The following is a 20,827-nucleotide window of genomic DNA, read 5'->3' as shown; positions in this document are numbered from 1 at the left end:
TTAATCTTTAGAGTAACCCTAAATTATTTGTTATTGCACTACCATACTCGATGAATATTTATAATACGAATTGATATTCAATTATTGCGAGTTGCTGCTTCTCTTTGCATTACTTTAAATAAATATAGCTACTAAAAAAAAAAAGAAAACCGTACAACTTGTTCAAATATATTTAACGTTGCGTAATTTCGACGCAGAAGGTGGTAAATAAATAGTAATAACTTACGTTATTAGCAATGTAACACTTATTATCGTTTTAGCAACGTAACACTTACTATCGCAACAGACACAGATAATTTATGTTCATAACCAGCGCACTAACTAAAATGAATTATGTAACGAGACATACGATCAAAACAATTTTCACACACATAAATTTAATTTACCGATATGAATTGGATCAAATACGTTCTTCACCCTCAATTTTGAGGACTGTTTTCATCCCCAACTGTGAGGACTATATATTCACCCCAATTTCTAAAGTTGCTCTTACCCTCGACGTGAACCTTGATCGATAAAAAAGTACTCGTCGAATATTTTCGGCTGTTCTATAAATTTGCATCGTTAAACTCGGCTATTAACACTTCGTAAGTTTAATATCGAAACGATTAATTTGTGCGGTGAATTAAACCTCGGATAAAAATAAAATTTCATAATAAATTTATAGTATGCATGGATTATTGGAAATAATATTTACATACTTTATTGCTATTTACATCATTCGTATAATACACGATTAAAATATTAAAAGTACGATGTACAGAATCTTTTTTGATCGACGGTATACCGCCGGAAATTAATGCAGGCAGGTAATCAATATGGCATCCGTGAGAACGAAGAGGCGCGTTTAACTTCTTTTCCCCCCGGGGTGAAAATCTGAATGGATCGAAGACAGAAAAGGTCGATCCAACATCGGCTGCCCTCAGGACACAGAAAGTTAATTAACGTTTGATGTCACGCGTCTCCGTAACTTCACTTCATCGACAATTCGAACCACACCGATCCAGAAACAATACATCCACTCAGCCACAATCGCTCTCGCGTTAACGAGTCCTCGAATGTCATTTAACATCAACACTCGACGATAAATTATTTTACAAGCAACCACGTTGTTCTTACCGATTTCGAACGATTAACCCTTCTGAGGAATTTACAATGCTATCCACGCTAAGCAACTTTCGGTGAAATTATCAACAAGATCCGATACAGTGCTAATCAGAGTTACGAATCTGATACTAAATGGGATCGACGCGTAGAAAGGACGAAGCGTAATTCAACCGATCAAATACGTTGCATCGTCGTATCCGAAATGTCACGAATCGTGTTCATTTTCAACGGTTTCCCTTCGTTTACGGTAAGATTCGTTTTTAACGGCGTACGCGAAAAACAAATCTCGTAAATTTCACGCGCGACACGATCGTGTATAACTTCATGGTCGTGTATTTCCCGTGCATATTGCAGATTCAAAAGTGATGCTTCACGGATGTGCGGTTCACCCGTGAGCCGAGAGATAAGGTCCCTTTGTTTCTGAAATGTAACGCTTCGTGTTACAAGTTGACGAACCCGTTTACACCCCCGGAAGCCAGACTTAAATTCAACCGATTTGTATATAAGCTCTTATTCGAATATCGCTACAATTAAGTCCACTGCGTTTCCGTCGTGTTACGTTTATTCAAGCCCTATTTGTAACATCGATGAACTCGATGCGTTCCTTACCGAGCTAAAGAAATATTTGTGTGTAAAAGTCTACGCTCTAATGGTCGTTATTCATGGAAAATCTACTCTGCGATCTACGGTGTGCGCGAACGTACCGGGAGCCGTTAACATGGAAATTAAATCGCTCGAGAGTCTCGGAAACTATTGCACTTGGAGTATACGTTCCGCTAAGATTCGTTAGCTCCGTTCGACGAGTTCTATCGACGAGAACGCCTCGAGTTTGTACCTATACATTATTTACACTATTTTAATCGTACGTACGACAGAGATGTAATCAACGTAGCCGGAAAAATGAGCCGAATCTCTTGTGCAAGGAGTGGGGGAAGAAAGCACGGGCGGAGTGGGGGCAGTAACGGGTGTACCTGTATATTAGGTAGAAGGTATGACGGTATACCTAACGGTAATATAATAAGACAACCCGTATTTTTGGAGAAGTAACGGGTGTACCTATTGTACTGGTATATTAGGTTTAAGGTATAACGATATACCTAACAATGATATAATAAGACCACCTGTATTTTTGGAGAAGTAACGGGTGTACTTATTCTATTTATATACCAAGTATAAAGTATAACGGTATACCTAATTATAATACAATAAGAATTATTCTTTTATATTTTATTGTATCGTGGTTAGCTATAGCGTTATATTTTATACTCGATATATGAATACAATAGGTGCACCCGTTACTTCTCTCAAAATACAGGTGTACCTGTAATATTGGTATACCCGTTACTTCTCCCAAAATACGGGTGTACCTATAATATTGGTATACCCGATAGAAGGTATAACGGTATACCTAACTACGATACGATAAGAACTACCCGTTATTTCTTCTACTCCGGCCACACTGCTTACCCCCACTCTTCGCCAAGGAATTTAACTTGTATTTTTCGCTCGATTCCGTGTCGAAACGACCTGTCCTCCGCAGAAGGGTTAATAATCCTCTCGCGTCTTATACCGATCACGCGTACGAACGCAAATCGAACTCGTTTCCTGTTTGTTCAATTCGAGCGGTAGTTTCCGCCCGTGAAACCAATTTTCAAGTTAACACCATTCCCGACGGAGAGAATGCGGGCGCGGCGCGAAGCTTAAGGATCGTAGGTGCCAGCAGGGGCTTAGTTCTACCTTGCACGCTCCAATTCAATCACGAGCTCCCCACGCTCGATTTCTCCGGTTGCTATCTGGAAATCTTTCGACGTGTGAGAGGAAGACGGAGGAGCTGGAGAGGGATAGGGCGAGGCTCCGCGCGAGTTTTTTCCTATTTCTATAAATTTAACGGCGCAGATTAAAACCCCGCATTAGGCCGTGAGAATCGATTTCCGCGCGCGATCACTGTCGACCAGGAATCGGTCCGAGTTGTCGAAATCCACCTGCCGTTGTTATCGGGAAGATATACGGCGACGTATCACGAAGAAAGAGGGGCTTAGCGCAGAGATTCTTAACTCGTGGTTTAATCCTCTTCGACGCAGTGGAATCCAATTTCTGACGCATCGATACCGTTCGCTTCGCGCGGCCCACCATGACCGAATACATATTCTCTTTTTTTTTCTCTCTCGACGAAATTAAATCAACTTCGTTCTTCTTCGAGTACCGGCATCGATCGATAACGCGCGAACGAAGAATCGTTTAACGGACGATCGTTTTTCTTTTAAATATCGACGTTTCGAGACTTCTCCTTGGTATCTTCTCCGGGCAACTAATCGCTTTTAGGTTGCGAAGGGATGCATTTTCTACGTGCAACAGTTGACCGAATATGTGTCGATTGAAATGAAACGATTGTCAGTGAATTGTTAATAAATGTTCAAGTAACTTCACTTATTAATCACGTGGTAACACGATGTTTCCAAAGATATGGTAATTCAAGTCGAATAATTGCTCTCCTTAATAAACGTACAAGTAACTTCACTTGTCGGCAGGGTGGTAAACTAATGCTTCCAAAAGTGTACTGTCTGAAATAAAATAATCGTTAAACCTTTCTCTGTAAACGTATAAGCAAGTTTAGTTATCGTCGCGCGATAAGATAATGTTTCCGACGTGCATTGCACGTTACGTAACCCATTGACACATTCGATAAATATTTTTACCTCCTGTCGATTGTTTACGATCGATGAAACTCGACGATGGATTTATTGTAAAATTTTGTAGACTCTGTCGCAATTAACGACGCAGAATATTTATGTATCTATCGGTTGTATCTTTTTTTAAAAATTAAATCTGATTATGGACATTTAGCAGTCAAAGTGAGCTCGATGGAAGCCGATACATTTTTTTTGTTTTCGATAAGCAAATCGGTAGAAGTTTCGAGCAGGATTCGTCCACGAAATAAAAATTTTGATACAAGTCGACAAAACTCCTAACTCGTACGAGAATTTATTAAACGCTCACTGATATACGCGAACAAATCGATAAGAGATCATCGACTCGAGAAACGATAAAAGTGTCGTTTTCGGGATAAACGAGCAAGAGATCGGCGAGGCAGTTTGAGTTTTCTCGATTACGACTAAATTAACGATAGAGCATCGAGTCGAGAAACAATAAAAATGGCGTTTACAGGACAAACGAGCGGATTACTAGGAATCACGACGCCAGAGGACAATTCGAGAGCTTTCGACTACGAACAAAGTTGAAATTAACAACTGTAATCCGGTAAATCGATATCAACGAATCGAGTACCTTCAATGGACGATTTCCGGTTGATGGCCTCTATTGCGTGTCAACGATTTAACATCGATCGCGAACATTATTTACAGCATGTTTACGACATCGTCACCGATGTTGATACGAAGGAACTTTTATTACGCGGTTTTATTAGTGTTCAAAATTGTTCACTATCGGTGACCAACGCGTAGGGAATATGCACGACTATAAAACGAATGGTAACAAAGAAACAGGGCGATCCTTGCAATGTATCTGACATTGGTCACACGCGTGCTTCTCTTAACGTTCGCACAGAAGTGTAAGGATACTCGTTGTCTCTTCGAAGCGTCTCTCCTGCGAATGTGCACGCTTCTATTGCACGTGTGCATGAACGATCGAGCGACATATTGCACGAATCTGCACGAATTTATCGAACGATCCTTCTCGTTCGACTTGTCCGTTGGCTCGAAGATATTGGCACAGGACGATTAGTTTCATTCGAGACAACGGAGGATGCACGGAACTTTGACGTAACGAACGATGCACCGCGTACAATTCTGTTAAAAGTTTTGGGACCATTGCTGCGTTTAACGAAACTCGACAGATGAATTTTTATCATCAGTTTGGAGTACGTGTCGAATGCTGATTACTTGGCAAGGGAATGATTAATTTTTTTTAACAAAGAACAGCTCGTAGTTTCGACAAATAACATACCCGTGGGGTTCAATGATGATTTTGATGAAACTTTGTATATTTGTAAAACCGGTAAAATTAAAGTGCGCGTAGTTCCTTTAGAGACAAAAGTTCGAGTTTATGGAACGAAACTGTCTTTCAAAGTTTCGGCTCTCGGATAATATCTTCCAAGCTAACAGAGGCACGGAGAAACTTTCAAGTGAATATTTTATATTTTCTCATGCGAACATGGCGCACAAAATGGTAAAAACACGTGACGCGAAATTTAATATATTTTCATTATATTTGCTGCTAGATTTACAGATGTATTTGTGACAACGAGATAGTAAATTCTTTTTACCTCGAGGTCATTCGTAGCATGCAAAAACCATGGGTTTGAAAATTAACGTTACATTTTGTTCTTTAACGTGACGTACATTCGACAAATTTGACAACACTATTTTTGTACGGCGCACTCTGCAAGAAATTAACAATTGATACAATATTTATTGGTACATGGCGTCACTTTTCACTCTACAGTGAATTTTTACTTTACAATATTGCACCGACATGGATGTCAAAAAATTTTCAGACGCTTCTAGCTGGAAACAATTCTCTGTTTTTTAATATTGCTCGATTTTCCGAATAATTTTCAAGAGGTGTAAAATAATTTAAATTAATTTTATTTTTCTTCCTCTAACATTATTCGGGTCAGTGTTTCCGTGTTGGCGATTGGTGTCAAGGATCGCAACGTTCAACCTAGAATAAGATTACACTGTGCTTCTATGGCTGCTTGTTTACTTGATTAAAAAGAAAAAAAAATCGTGAAAAATTAATAAGGTGTTCGTCGTTCGAGTATTTTTCGAAATACATATCGTTCGTCCCTGAACATAACTAATGTTTACGAAACGAAAAACAGGAAGGGAATCAGAAATTTAAACGTTGAGGGACGTCCTCGAAGTATCAATAGAAACATCCAAACGAAGAGTACACACGTTTCGTGTTCGTAAAAGACACACACAGTCACGTTCTTAGAGTTTCCTCAAACTCTAGTCGAAAGGTATACTCGTCCCGTTTGCTTCCCTTTCCCACGTGTCATTGTAAATAGACAATCACCGTAGGGATTTTCCTTCGCTCGAACGGTTTATCCTCGTCGACGATCCTTGACCAAACGAAAGAAATCTAATACATTGATGCAACGTAAAACATTTCTCCACGCTGGAGACGTCGTCCTTCTACCGGATAACGAACGATACGAGCGGTAGCGGAAGTTACAGGGCAGATGCGTCTAATTCTCTCGACACTGCACCGAAACGGAAGAACGTCCACTGGCATATCTCGGTCCAGTAGAATGCTTGTACAAGTATTACGGATCAAAATTCAAACACGGTTAAGAGAACTTAAGCAAAGTGTTCCAAGCTAAAGTCTTCCTTGGGAATTAATTCCAGACGAAACAAATCCACGTCCAGACTTCTCTCTGCACAATGTTTACTCGCGTCTTAAAGAAGAAGACAATTTTTGTAATTGTGTACGCGCGTTAAAAATCCCTGCGATTAATTAAACGGTAATTTTTAAAAAGTTGGTTTCGCGGTAATCCGATTTTTAAGAATAAGGATATGGAAGTTTCCTCGGAGATGCTTAATCTATTATGGAAATCTGTAATTTCAGATCGAGCCTACGAAGAGAAAGATTGAAACAAAATTACTAAGAGGGTGATGGTAAAACGGCGAAATATCGTTTTTCAGCGAAAAGAAATCTCTTTTAAATTTGTGGAGGTTCAGTCAGAAATTGTACACGTTATCAGGAAAAGAAAAGAAAGTGTAAGTGTGGCTATCAACCACACTTGAAAAGAATAAAAAAATCTAAAAATTAAAGAAATGACAGCATCCTCGGGTGTTTATATAGACACTTGTGATTTTCTTCAGCGGTGAGAAAAATCCTTTGCAGGTATACGTATAGTTGATTTTTGTAAGGGCGATAAAGAGATATTTATTTTATATGCGTGAAAAATCTCGAGTCTATAGATCCGGTTCTTTCTCAAAAATACTAGGTCAACTATCTTGAAGAATGTTGTTTCGAGAAAAACGGCTTTAAAGTTTGGCTTACCGTATTAGAGTATATAGAGAGTTCAGATGAAAGTCGTATAACTTTGCCAATTTTTCGAGTTTCGCCATAATACTCCACAGTCGTATTTTGAAGATTTCAGAGTTTATGAAAATACACGGGGAAAAGCCGCGTCTTTTTTATCTCGAGACTAGACAGACCCCTTAGGACGATGAGTATTGGCTTCTTTCGTCCCGAGGATTTTCCGAAGGAAAGTATTTTCACACTGTGTTGATTTATGCCAAATATTTATATGTAACGCGCGATTTTAACCCACTGTGTACTGAGAGATTCGACAGAATTTATATTGCTTTTGTGCTATATGCTTCTGGTATACGCCTTTTATCTAATAAATTGTTGAATAGAATTGAAAAGACTCGACTTTACTGGAATATGAAAATAATGTAAGAACCTTGCGCATATTACAGTAACGCCTCGATAATTGTAGCAAAACGGGTGAAAATTTCTTCAGATATCGAGACTCGCGCAATTATCGAAATAACCAATTTACCAAGTAGAAGCACTTATACCGAATGAGTTGAAAGACCTGTTACATCATTTTCGAACGTGTTACACGGTGTAGGTGAAAATGAACAAAAAAGGTTTAAGAAACGTGAGTCACAAAACCATTTGTTTCTTTTTAAATATAATTATTTTCACTTCGTTTGGATATACGATAAACCGAGGTACTTACACATATAGCTTCCTACGTTACGTGAGAGACTGTTAGGTAAAGTTGTTGACAAGATACCCTAGCATTCGTGCTGGTCGCTATGTCAATGTCGAAATCCGGTGTACGATCTAGTTTACAACGAGGATTTGATCCGCGTACCGTAGATACTTGATTCGTGCTAAACGTCCAGTAAATAATGGTGTACCAAGTTGCTACGACGCGTCCTAGCTAGGCTTTCAAATTTTGTAACAGAGCTCTCGATTCGTGTTGTCTATTCATTACCCATGTTTGACCTCCCATGTCCACGTTTGACCTTCCATGACCTATAATTGGTCTTCCATGGCCTATGCACGACCTCCAATGGCTCGTACTTGACCTCCCATGACCTATGCTTGGCCACTCGTGACCCCGTTTATCCCTTACTAACAATTTCTTTCAATCTCAAACGGAAAATGCACGTTTTCAATTCCATTCGTTGCTGAACGACTATCACGTGTCAACAGAGTGCAGTAAACAAGGTTCACGTGCAAGTATCGAAGTTGTATTTATCGAAGTTCCATTAAAAATTAACTGTACTACTGAAAGGAAAAATTTCAAGTAAAATTTATGATACAGCTCGACTAAGCGAACAGTAGGTGGGAACAGAAACTTTTGTCACGCTTGGAGATGGGTATTCAATGTTTCCACCAGTCAGAGTGCACGTTTAACTCGGAGTTTAATTCACATTAATCGACAAGTTAAGGGCCAATTGACGTCATGGTGAGACTCGACGTGTGGGGAGCAACCGCAGGAGTGATACGTAACAGCACCTAAACCACAGAACAGTAAGTGGTGGGGGATGGGACTCGCGCACGCGTATTTGGGACCTCGTTTTCGCTCGGCCGAGCTATACCAATGCAAAGGACCGTAGAAATTACATATTCCATGATGCACAAAAAATCATATGGAAACTATTCCGAGTGAAAATGTGGGACGTTGGAACTGTGATTACCCGTGATCGAGGTTCGATTCGTAGAATTTACGCGCACCTATCCAGTGAAAGTTTGTATACTTTTCAAAGTGTCGCTGCAAAACAAAACGTTCGAACTTGTCAATGTTCGCAACACCGAAACGTCAACAGACAATGAGTCAACTTCGACGCGTCGATGGTTACGTTGGTTTTTTGTTTCAGGCAGCGTGACATGCAACGACAGCTTACAAGGCAGCGTCAAAGAAATCAATATGAACGATGTCTGGAGTCTGAGCATTTCTTGTTGAAGTTTAGAAGCAAGCTGAAGTGGTCGTTCTTCGAACTTCACGGTGAAGTTATCCGAGTCTTTTTTTCGTTTACGTTTTCCGCTCAACTTTGAGAGATCATTTCGGAACTTGGTTTCCAAGTTCGTTGGTACTCGAATGTCCAACCATTGTTTAATCATTGTCATTGTTTTTAGGACGTCTCTTATAGAAATTATTCGAATTTGAAATTCGTTTTCGTGTTATTGTTTCTCGAAAACAGAACGCGACCATGGAGCACCACCTATAATATTTAACTTCCATTATGATAATTAATAGCTCGAATAGGAGCCATAATATTTGAACAAATTACGAATTGGCGGCAGTGACAATAATAATTATCAAAATGGTTACCGTGGTAATTATAGACGACGAATACGACATTTCGATAACATGGTTAACAACGACTGTGTTGGTAAAATGACTAGTCCACCCGAAACCGAGTGCTTTCAATAATACGTATTGGGCCCTGTTTTTGAAACCCTGTGTTCATAATACACACGAGAGACATACACCGCGAGTTTCTACAGTGATTCCCTTGTCGATGCTCGAAGATGGATCGATTTTGTCGGCGATACTCGCCTTTGTCGTCCGTGGAACCCGAATAAACGAAAACATCGACGATACGATTTTGATGCAACTAGTTAACAAGACAAATACGCGAACAGTGGTTCGCGCTCGAAATCACTCGCCATATTTGTCTGTTTCCGATCGAGTTGTAACGTCTACTCGTCCGGTATTCTCGACTGGTACGAAAGGTAACGTTTCAGCTGACATTGCGATAAACAATTTGCGGCTGAACGAAGAGACCGAAAAAAAAGAAACAAAAATAATCGCAACGACGAAGATGGTTAAGAAAATACAAATGGGGAAAGAAAATTCACGAACCGGTGGAGAAAATTAGGTCAAAATTGAACAAAATTCGGAGCAAAGGTTCCAATCTCGCGTTTAAGGAAATACGTTACGATCCAGTAAAATTGAATATCGAGGACGCGTTGCAGTCTTCGTTTCTTTTAAGATTGAAGACACAATAGTAAACGAGTATCGTAACAAAGTTCGGTTCCCGTCGTTCGAGTGCGATTTCGTTACCAAAACGTATCACCAACCGCATTATCGATCGACACGTGATTCGTGTTTCCTTAAAATTCCAGGGAAGAGATCGCAATCGAAACCGATCTCACGGAGCGAATTATCAGAAATTTCGAATCGAGTGCGATCCTCGTTGGAGATTCAATGCCTAAGTTTCGTTTTAAAGTTTCGAACACTCTTCGCCACGGTACGAGCCAGTTTGGAGCGCGGTGATCACAACTCTCCGTTTCACGGACGAAAGATGTATTTTTTTCGGTTAAAAATCGCGCGTCAATGCGTACAAGCGACCATCGTCTCGATTGTCACGATCGTCGATCCGCGTAACAATTTCGCGTACATTGTTCGAGACTTAACCTCGACCGGTAGCTTTCGTTCGAGAAGAATCGTGGCCTTAGAGCTTCAAGGAACCGGATATTCGAAAGTACGTAACATTCACGAGCTTCTTTTTAGTCCCTTTCGAGTAGCTCGTAGAGTGTTTGCTTGGAAAATTTCCGTTGAGAGCCGTAGCAGCTTGGTCGATCGATTGCGTTAAAGTGGACCGACGCGTTCTGACGAACAGATTCTTAAATCCATTTCAACGAACGGAACAGTGTCAGCTGTGTGTATACGCGTGTGGGGGTTACACGCTCGACGAGGATTTCGAAAGTGCGAACGCGATGATTTCGAAAACTCGAGTATCGACGATTCGCGAACGCCCTCGATGAGATATTTCCATTTCGTCGAAGAAATTTCCAGTAAATAAAATTTTCCCCTCCGGCAAGAGTTTCGTTCCATCGGTGTGTGGACACTCGACGGAGTCCTTGGAGTTTTAATTGACTCCCGATGCGATTGTCGGGGAACGAGCTATCGAGATCGACCCTTTGGTATCGTAGTTTACCAAACCAAAGAGAAGAACGTGAAACGACACCACTGTACAACAATCACTTCCATTGGATTTCATGCTCCGCGAACGGAAGACGCAACGGGTAAAAGTCCCGCGACACTTTGTTTCGACGTCGCGAAATATCTGTTTCGTCGCGCTCAACGCCCCTTTAATTGAACCGCCGAGTTCATCGGAACTCTGCAGGGGGCGTCGCAAAGTATTCTCGTCACGTACCACTTGTAAACCTCATTTAGATCCTTGGAGGGCTTTGGAAGTCGCCAAAGTTCACCGAGCAGCCTTGGGACAGTCATTATCGTCGCAAATTGTTCCCCCTGGCTGCACCGAATCGCCCGGAACCTTTATTCGCGCGATTCGAAATTCTTCGCGAAATTAGGCAACAACTGCCGTTAACTCTTCTTTCGGAACTTTCGTCGCGGTGCGGCTCGCTCCGGTAGAGCCGAGAGGTTCCGGGTTACCGTCGGCTCGCGATTCGTCGAGTTCACCGCGAAACGTGGTACCTCGAATTGATCCACGGGGATCCGTTGACCGACGATCGCTAACCGCGATCACCACGAGACGTACGTTCGAACCGTTTCCCCGAAAGAAGCAACGGATCGGGATTAACTTCTCCGTTCTGGGAGAACGTGACAGGGCCGGGGGATAAGAGACAGGGAAACCCTGTCGGTCGCGTTGAACGATACCCTAGATTCTCCCGTAACGGTTCCTGGCGGCGGAGGTTCTTCTCGATTCACGGTGGAGGGTGTCGGGGGATCGGAGAAAGGGAGTCTGACGTTTCGAATCGTTGATAAACGATTTCCATCCCCGTGTAAGGAAATTCGCGGTGGATACAGTCTTTAATCACCCATCCTCTATGGATATCCGTTTGGTTTCGCGTTACTATCAGTTCCGTGATCCCCGATCTTTCATTCGGTCTTTCCGGCGACGGGAATTAATAGACCCGGCGTTTAACCGCCATCCGGATCACGTGAAAGTTCGAGCACACGAATCCCGTTTCGAACTCGAATCGTCGGGGTTTCTTAGTCCCCTGGATCCCTCCTGAAGTAGCGCGATCATTAGGATCACCTGTTGTCCCGGTCGGGAAGATTATCGGGGAGCTTCTTCGGAGAGGTGGGGCGCCCACGTCGAACGTTACAGGGAACTATTCACCGGAAGAGACTCGAACGGGCATTAACTCCTCCCCTCGAACGGGCAGTGCAGGATGGCGAGGATAAGGGGCAGGAGAACACTGGTCAACGCGCGGCAGCCGGTCGCTAGGAGAGACGCGCCGGATTTCGTGGGTGGATTTCTAGCCTGGTCATTCATCACGTCGCTGGATATCGCGGCGCTGTTTGGCTCCGCCGAGGGACAGCTTATCGGGACGCTCATTGTGTCGTTGCTGGACGTGGAATCTCGGGAGCAGCGGCTCGCGTGGTGACCCAGGCAGGAGGCGTACGAGATGGCGTGGGGTATATAGCTCTGGTCGATGCTACCGGAGAACAAGACATTCGCCAGTGGCCCTATGGCGAATACCGGGACGTCCTCTCCTCCGTGTGTCGCCCAGGCTCGTGGAACACCGGCCGTCTGCAAGCCAAAATGGATTTTCGATCAGCGAGTCTGAAAGGTGACGTTTTGAACATCGTCGATAAGGTGACGTTCGATCGAAACGACGGTCTCGAGCGATTCCTTCGGGTCGTCGACGTCGTCGTCGTCGTCGTCGTCTTTAGTTTAACGCGAACATTGTGCGACTGGGGTTTGAGAGCGTAACGATCTTCAGAGGAAAGAAAACGGGCACAGGAATTGCGGAAGAATAACGGATATTTAGAATTTTTTGAAAGTTTGTAACGATAAGAATGAAGATTGGGAGTGGGAAGAATCTTTGGTGACTTTGGATATTGGATATGAAATAATTAATAAGACGAGAAGAAAGAGTAATGGATATTTAGGAGAATTTTTGGAAAGTTTGTAACGATTAGAATAAAGATTGGAAGTGGGAAGAACCTTCGGATATTGGAAATGAAATAATTAATAAGACGAGAAGAAAAAGTAATGGATATTTAGGAGAATTTTTGGAAAGCTTGTAACGATAAGAATGAAGATTGGGAGTGGGAAGAATCTTTGGTGACTTTGGATATTGGATAAGAAATATTTAACAACATGAAAAGAAAGAGTAATGGATATTTAGGAGAATTTTTGGAAAGCTTGTAACGATAAGAATGAAGAATCAAAGTGGGAAGAACCTTTGGTGAGATTGGATATTGGATAAAGAATATAGAAGATAACAAATATTTAATAGTAGCTGAGATAAAATGATAAAGCTATACTCAGTTCTTAAGATATATTTGATTCTACGCGATACATTCCTTAATATTGTTCCCGACACCATAATACGACACCATTGTCTTGCAAATTCAGTGTCAATGTTCCTGCATATCTCGCGAAACTGTTGTTTTGACCTGGAGAAAGCCTAAAACTTTCTGCGTTCGTACTGCACGTGCAGATTCAGTTATTTTTACATTTTGGAAATCAGCATATGTCTTTTTACTTATTATACCTTTCCACTGATAAAACGAAATGTTCCAGTTTTTTATTATACAATTGTGTCTATGCGAATCGAAACTTAAAACAAAGACATACTTTCTTTGTAGTCTTTTACGTCTTGTTTACGTCACTGTAAAATATTTTTTCTAATAAAAGTTTACAATACGATTGATGTCTCATTTCTACATAACGATTAATTTTATAAATATTTAAAGACTGTAGTTTTTTTAAATTTTAAAACACCCTATAGAGTTTCTCTCATAATGCAGACTTCCAATGCTTTTAGCGACCATTTTTCATCGAACCTGAAACTGACCGCTCGATTCTCCAAACACACACCACTTTTAAGCTCCTCGCACACTCGTTGCTATGTGCTCAATACTCCATATGCATTCTTAGAGTTCCTCTCATCTTGCAACCTATATTACTTGATCCACTACTTAAGTCCTCTTACGGATTAGATTCTCTTTATATTCACGGTATTTAAAAACATCCTGTAGAATATTTAAAACAAAGGCAGAACTAATAATCATTTATTTTAAATCATCTCACACCGTGTACAATCGTACGAAAAACACAGATTCAATCATTGGTGATCTTTTCGTTAAATTTTGTAAATTCCATTAATAGATTGACTTTACAACTGTAGTTATGAAATGTCCATGTATCGAATACAAATATTGGGAATAATATAAATATAATATTGTTCTCTTTGAAAGGTGTACACTCCTTTGTCATTGCGAAAAAACTTTCGAGAATTTACTCAAGAACTACTCGATAAATAAATTTGATTTTGTTATATTGAGAAAGGGACACACTGTAGACTATTTAAAACAGTTTTCGAAGTTGTATCATATATAGACAAATAATTCTGACAAATTAAAAATTGCGCATACATCCACTACGAACAAACCTACACAAAGTCTATACAATTCGAGCAATAGTTCGATACGAAGGGAATGGAATTTCATTAAAATTCATCGTGTCGAACGTATCCTTTATCGGCCAATTTTAAAATATATAAAAATTGACACAATAACGAGTAAAAATCTGAAAAATTAGAAATGAAAAAAAAGTGTATATATGTACATTAAATTTTGTAAAAGAAATATTGAAAATTGACAGAAATATCGTGCAGAAATTCGTACTTTCCTCGGAAAACTTTTACAAAATACCCCGCGTGTTTTACGCAATGAAATAAACAAATAGAAAAACCCAATCGATTTGTTCGAACTCACGAAGGTTTGCAAATTGACGAACTTCTACGGTATCGATGCACGAAATCGCATACCACGCAGTTCTGTATTTTCCATCTTCGGAGCAACCATTCCTTAGAATCAAAATTAACCCGTTCGAAATCCGCGCCGAAACGATAATCACGATGCGGAGTGCCAATAAATCACGCCCATAAATTCCCAGCCGGACCGAGATTCACCGGCATGAATGAAATTCCAGTCCGTAGCCTCGTTACCGAGGCTAGTGGCCGCAGCCGTGCAATTTCGACCTTGTAATTATGATACACGACCAGCTGATGTCCTGCGCGTTTTGTTGGCGAATAATCGGGCAGCGCGCGTCACTCCGTTACTGGATGCAATTTTTCAGACTCTAAGCGGAAGTGAGCGGTCTCGTGTTGCAGAATATCGCAAGGAGGCGAGACACGAAAGTTTGTCATTCTTCGTGGTTCCACGAAAAGTTTCGACGATACTACGAGAACGAATTTAAAGTACGACGACATTCTGTCGAATATTTGGATCCAATGAAACCTTTTTATGAATAATCGAGATTCGTCTATCGCGAACGTATTTTAATTCAAGTATTTAAATGAGAAAAGTGTCAATTTGGAAACTAATCCTGCATTCCTACTGCTTTATCTATGGAACATTATCCATTCTCGTATAGAAGTTTCGACGCATTTTATTAGGTTGTTCGGGAAGTCATTTCGTTTTTTCTTTGGTGAAAATGAAACACGATATTTTTAGAGTGTATAAATATTTTATTCAATTATATATTCTCCATTTTGGAAAACGAAATTACTTTCCGAACAACCCAATATAATAGGCACATCGTGTAGGCACATTATTACCATTATTTGTATCATTTCCTCCCAAAATGTAATACGCGACGAATAAGATAATGTTGAAGATGAAAGCAGGCGAAACAAAAATGTTTTTATATAATACTACTTATTCAATGTAATGGAAAAAACAAACGAACGAACTATCCTTCCCAACATGATGCACACTCATCGTCATAGCTTAGACGTCATCTCTCACGTACACCTCCAGTCTCACATCTTCCACTCGCCACTGTAGATGTCTTCTCAGTCGTCTCGCTCTCTTTCTCTTCCTCTCGCACTTTTTCACATCGTAATACACATACTGAAAAGACACATACTAGATAAAATACTAAAGAGACACATAAAATACTGAAAAGGCACATAGTAGATAAAATACTGAAAAGACACATACAAGATAAAAATAAAATAAAAGTTAATCGCACACGAACAGATGATACAACATTCAATCGCTCAGAATAAACGTGAAAGAAACAACCCGTGGTACTCCGAAACCCTCGCGAACGTTACACCCCGAGATCCAATACACTTCCACGTGAAACATCAACATCCGTACATCCGTGTCAGAAATCTTGATCACTGAAACAAACATCCCCCGAAACGTTCCATGGAACATCGTTCGTTCGAGCCCGAACTCCTCGCGAATACCATGAAAATCTCTCGAGATATCCGCGGGGTCAGCTTGTTAGTATTTTCCAAGATGGAGCTCGCGGGAACGGTTCTTTGATTTGTTCTCCGTATCTGCCCCTCGTCTTTGATTCCGTCTCGTTTTCCAAGCGTCGGTAGCGGAAAAGAGAACCTCTTCACGAGGGTACTTCGGTCGCGGGGTTGGATCCCTTTGCCACGCGCAATTCCCCCGATCGGTTGAAAGGGTACATCCCGCGGCGCGGCGTGGCGCGGCGAAGGGTCGAGAGAGCGTGGGGTGAAAATCTTTGCCCGTAGGAAACGGACCACGGCGTTAGCGAGCACAACTCCCGTTTTTATCGGGTATACGCCACGGAAACGCGCGTAAAACTTTCATCGAGTTCAACGCCCTGGCAGCGTCGCTGTTCCTCGGATTGATATCGTTGCGCGCGCGCGTGTGCGCGTGTGCAACCAGCTAGCACGAGCTCGGAGCGGCCGAGATCTTCCGTAGCGTTTCTCGCGAATCGCTCGAGGCTTCCCATCGAGAAAGCTCCGAGACCCTTCCACGAAACGGAACTTCGTACGTCGACTACACGCTGGATCGCCTGACCGTAGGTGAATCCGCGGATGGAAATCGGATCAGTATTCGCAAGTTCTTTCTTGCCCCGGAGTGCAGCGACTCGTGCGAGGAAATGGCTCCAGTCGAGTAAAACTTTAATCGATTCTGGAAACGATTCGCGTGATTACGCGGAGTTGCGCGCCGGGGAAATTTATGATTAGCTTGTGTACCGCGCGATAACAGTTCTTGCCGAACAAGGAACGGGAATTTTACGGTTAACCGTATTCGTACGCAACGGAACGTCGCGCCCGTATAAGAGTCCGCGACACGTCGTTACCGGAACTTTTACGCGGATCGATACTTAGCGTTAAACTCGATTGTAAACGCGGACAGGACGATATTCGTAGCCGAGGCCTCCATTGTCCGAGAAAATGAAATTTTGAAAATTAGAGCCGGGACGCGCGTGATCGAATACGGCCAGCCGGACGTGTCCGAGCGATCCTCATTATTTCTACGTATTTCGCTGTTGGTAAACGTTGACAACGGTGTCGTGCACGGACAACGCGGATAATTTGTTTAACGGTCGACCGTGCAGAACGGGCGAACTATGCGACACGTAGTATCCCGACACGGTCTACGAGAAGAAAAGTATGCGCGAGGAATATTCCAACGGACGAACTATGTTGCTACGTTAACGTCGAACATAGCGCGCGAGAGCAAAAGCATGTTTTCGAAAATATCTCAACGGCCATCCTCGTGATTCAAGATAGTTTCTCGTTTCGTTTTCCAAATCGCCAACGGATCGCTTCACTTTGCGTCAAAGTGCGTTTTAATTATCGCGAGACTAACACTTTACGGACACATTTTCGAGACTTTGAGTTTCAAGAAGTTGCAATGATCGAAAATTGAATTTTTTCAAGCGTCTAGATTAGAATACCACGTGAAAGGGTTACGCGAAGGTGACGAGTTACAAGAAAGACAGTATTGGGAAATTTCTTTTCTCCGATGTGATCAGAGATCACGTACGATAAAGATCGTTATCGAACGTTTATTCGCTACCTAAAACTAGACGCAACGAGCAACAAAATTACTAAAGTTTCTTACAAAATGTTCATTCCTAGTAAGAATTATAACCTCTATCGCGTGGAGTTACCGCACCTGGATCTGTGGAAAAGATATCTAACGAACAAGACGCCTAAAAGCACAAAAAACGAGGAAGATTTATAATCTGCATTCCTGTTGGTATTGCGCACACGAATTTAAAGAAAAATACCATTCCTCGCTCTCGGTGTTAGATACCGAACTTTCGCTCAGTATTTGCGAAATCTTCTTCATCGTAACTCGAAAACTTTTTCGCCAAGAGAAGAATCCTCGTGCTTGAAGTTAGTCATACTAATGCACATTATGAAACTCTCTCCTTTCTCACTTCAAATATTATCCCAATTCGGCCACACGTTTGGCCATCAATTTTAAACGAATCGAAATTCGTCGATAAAAGTCCTTACGTATCTATCTACGTACAACTTTAACCAACGAATATAAACGTTCCATGGAATTATACACCCGTCTTCGAACAAACTTTTCAAAATCTACCTCGTTGTTCGGCACGTTAACCTGCCGGTAACACTTTAAATTTATACCGTACCGTTGACCCTTGCTGCCCTAATTTCATATTTACCGTTTCGATGCTTTCCTTCAACTTCATTCGGCTCGCCCAGCGCTTTCATGAAACACCTCTCGTGCAACTCCTGAAGCTGTTAATAACTGCCGAACCACGGTTGAAACGATCTAGATCCACTTCTTGCTACGGTTTTTCGCGCAGCGTGTTCGTTCGCATAATTTATGACACGAGTCCCCGGGTGGCTGACGTTACGTGTACATCCGTGCCCACCGGATCGAGTGTGTCGTAAGATTTGCCAAAGCTTCTACGTCTTACGTTCCGAGAATGATGACGTTTCGAGAAACTGGAATTCCTCGTTCCATTCGGTTCCCGTTTCTCGCGAAATTCCCCGCGCAACAGCTTCGTTTTATCGGTCGTGTCACGGACGCTGCTTTAACAGCAATCTGCCAAGAATTATTAGAGAATCGAGGCGGGGGATGAAAAAAGCAATAGGCAAGAGGCAGTCTTCGTTTACATTGAATTACGCGGTACGGTGTTGTCCGGGCACCGTGACAATTCGAGAGGGAAGGAAAGGTTTAAGGAGACGTCGTAAAGCGTCGAATCGAAGGGAAAAGATCGGTAACCCCATGAGAGGGGTATCTCTTACGATCGTTCCTCGATTGTATCCTGAAATCTATGACCCGATCAGGAGGAATTATTATTATGGGAACGATACCGTAACTCTCTCCGTTCTGGGTGTAATTGTCTTCGAAAAAAAGTCAAATATCCTCGGTGATGAGTGAAAAATAATCGTCGTTTATTCGACATCGATTATATTCGACGTTTGTCTCATCGGTGGATTTACGTTTTTATTTATTCGTTTCTTTTTTTCGCGACGCTGCATCGTAATCTATTTTCATTCGTCTCTTTATTTTTGGTTTCGCAATGTTGACAAGTTTTCGTACCGCGTAAATATTGACGCGACAATTTCGAACGAAAAGAAAAATTGTAATCGTAACAAGATATCCGTAATTATCCAACGTGAAATATTTTCGATGTTTACTCCCCTACGACAATCGTGCTTTTTATTTACCAGCGACACTGCGTTCCAATCGATCGATTTATTTTCGTTGATCTTTTTACTTTAGGTTTTACGATGCACCCGGACGAGGAAAGAAACCATTTTTTCGTTCGTCGTTAGGCATTTGCGATAATTCTTCGAATGTATGCGATAATTCCTCGCAATAGGAGCGGGGTGAGCGTAATTCATACGACACAAATTAATCTTCAACGTTTAATCTCACCGTGTTGTTTCTATTTTCTCGCGGCACAAATTTCGCCGTCGTCGTTTACTTCACCGTTACTTTCGCGTATTATTTATTTTCATTTATATCTTCGTTCTCAGTTCTGCAACGTGTAGAGATTTAAGAAGTAAGTGTCCCTCCCTTTTCCATTGTACGTTCGTGAACATTTTTCGTATCGCAGTGTTTTCGTCTCGCGCAGTTTACGTTGAATTATGTAGTACCGCGTTGTACAGTCGCCGTGACATCTCGAGAGGGAAGAAGAGGTTAAGGAGGCGTCGTAAAGCGTCGCGTCGAAGGGAAAGGATCGGTAACCCCACGAGAGAAACATCTCTTACGATCGTTCCGCGATTGTCCCTGAAATCTATGGCTCGGTGAAACGGTATCTCGAGAAATTATTGTCGGACCGGGTACAGACTTAAATATCACGAACCGGGTGCATTCGTCATCCGTCGATCCACCGATCGCGAGCCAACGTTCTCGCGTGATGCTTTCTTGCGAATTGCTCGTGTTCGAAGATGCTACGTGAACGGAGGTGACATTCCCTCATTCGGGAAGTAAACATAGTTATCGTTCCGCGCAACAGCGTCGTCCAATCGGATTCACGACAGTTAAACGTTACTCGTGCAACGCGAGAAAGCGTTCCAGAAGAGAGTAGCGGGATCTTTTACGGAGCCATCTTCGCGAAGTAGTCGTCCGATTATTTTTACTTCGCTTCCGGTCGGGTACAGCGGAATAAAATTGAGTACGTTAGTTTAGTTTCAAAAGTCGTAAAGAAAACGTTCGAAGAAGAAGCGCAGACAGAATCTTGTTTAGCGATCAGGGGAAAAAGATACGGTTAGGTATCTCTTTTCCCCCATAGGGATAGGCTATCTTTTCCCTCTTGCAGATACACTATTGCTTGGGAAATTTTATTACGAGTTGTCTTTCGTTATTAATCATTTTAACTCGTAAGTCTGGATAAGTCTGGTACGAGCATTTTAATGCAGGTTGGAAGAGTCAATAGTAATTTTAACGGAGGTCGAAAGAGTCAATAGTAATTTTAACGGATGTCGGAAGAGTCAACAGTAATTTTAATCATCGTCTTTATCTATACGGAGAAAA

The 20,827-nt window shown here is 41.8% G+C and overlaps 1 protein-coding gene across 1 annotated transcript in view; it reads right to left on the bottom strand.

Moving 5' to 3' along the window:
- Nucleotides 1-12,215: 12,215 nt before the first annotated feature.
- The window catches only part of LOC143144910 (alkaline phosphatase), a 422,761-nt gene continuing 414,149 nt past the window's right edge, over nt 12,216-20,827 (bottom strand). The window contains exon 9 of the mRNA XM_076307792.1: nt 12,216-12,608. Coding sequence (XP_076163907.1) covers nt 12,216-12,608 — 393 coding nt within the window. The remainder of the gene's footprint in view (nt 12,609-20,827) is intronic.

This window comes from Ptiloglossa arizonensis, chromosome 3, assembly GCF_051014685.1.
Source record: "Ptiloglossa arizonensis isolate GNS036 chromosome 3, iyPtiAriz1_principal, whole genome shotgun sequence".
In the NCBI taxonomy this organism is placed as follows: Eukaryota; Metazoa; Arthropoda; class Insecta; order Hymenoptera; family Colletidae; genus Ptiloglossa; species Ptiloglossa arizonensis.
The sequence above is the reverse complement of the archived record's forward strand: the minus strand, read 5'-3'. Positions and strand labels throughout refer to the sequence as shown.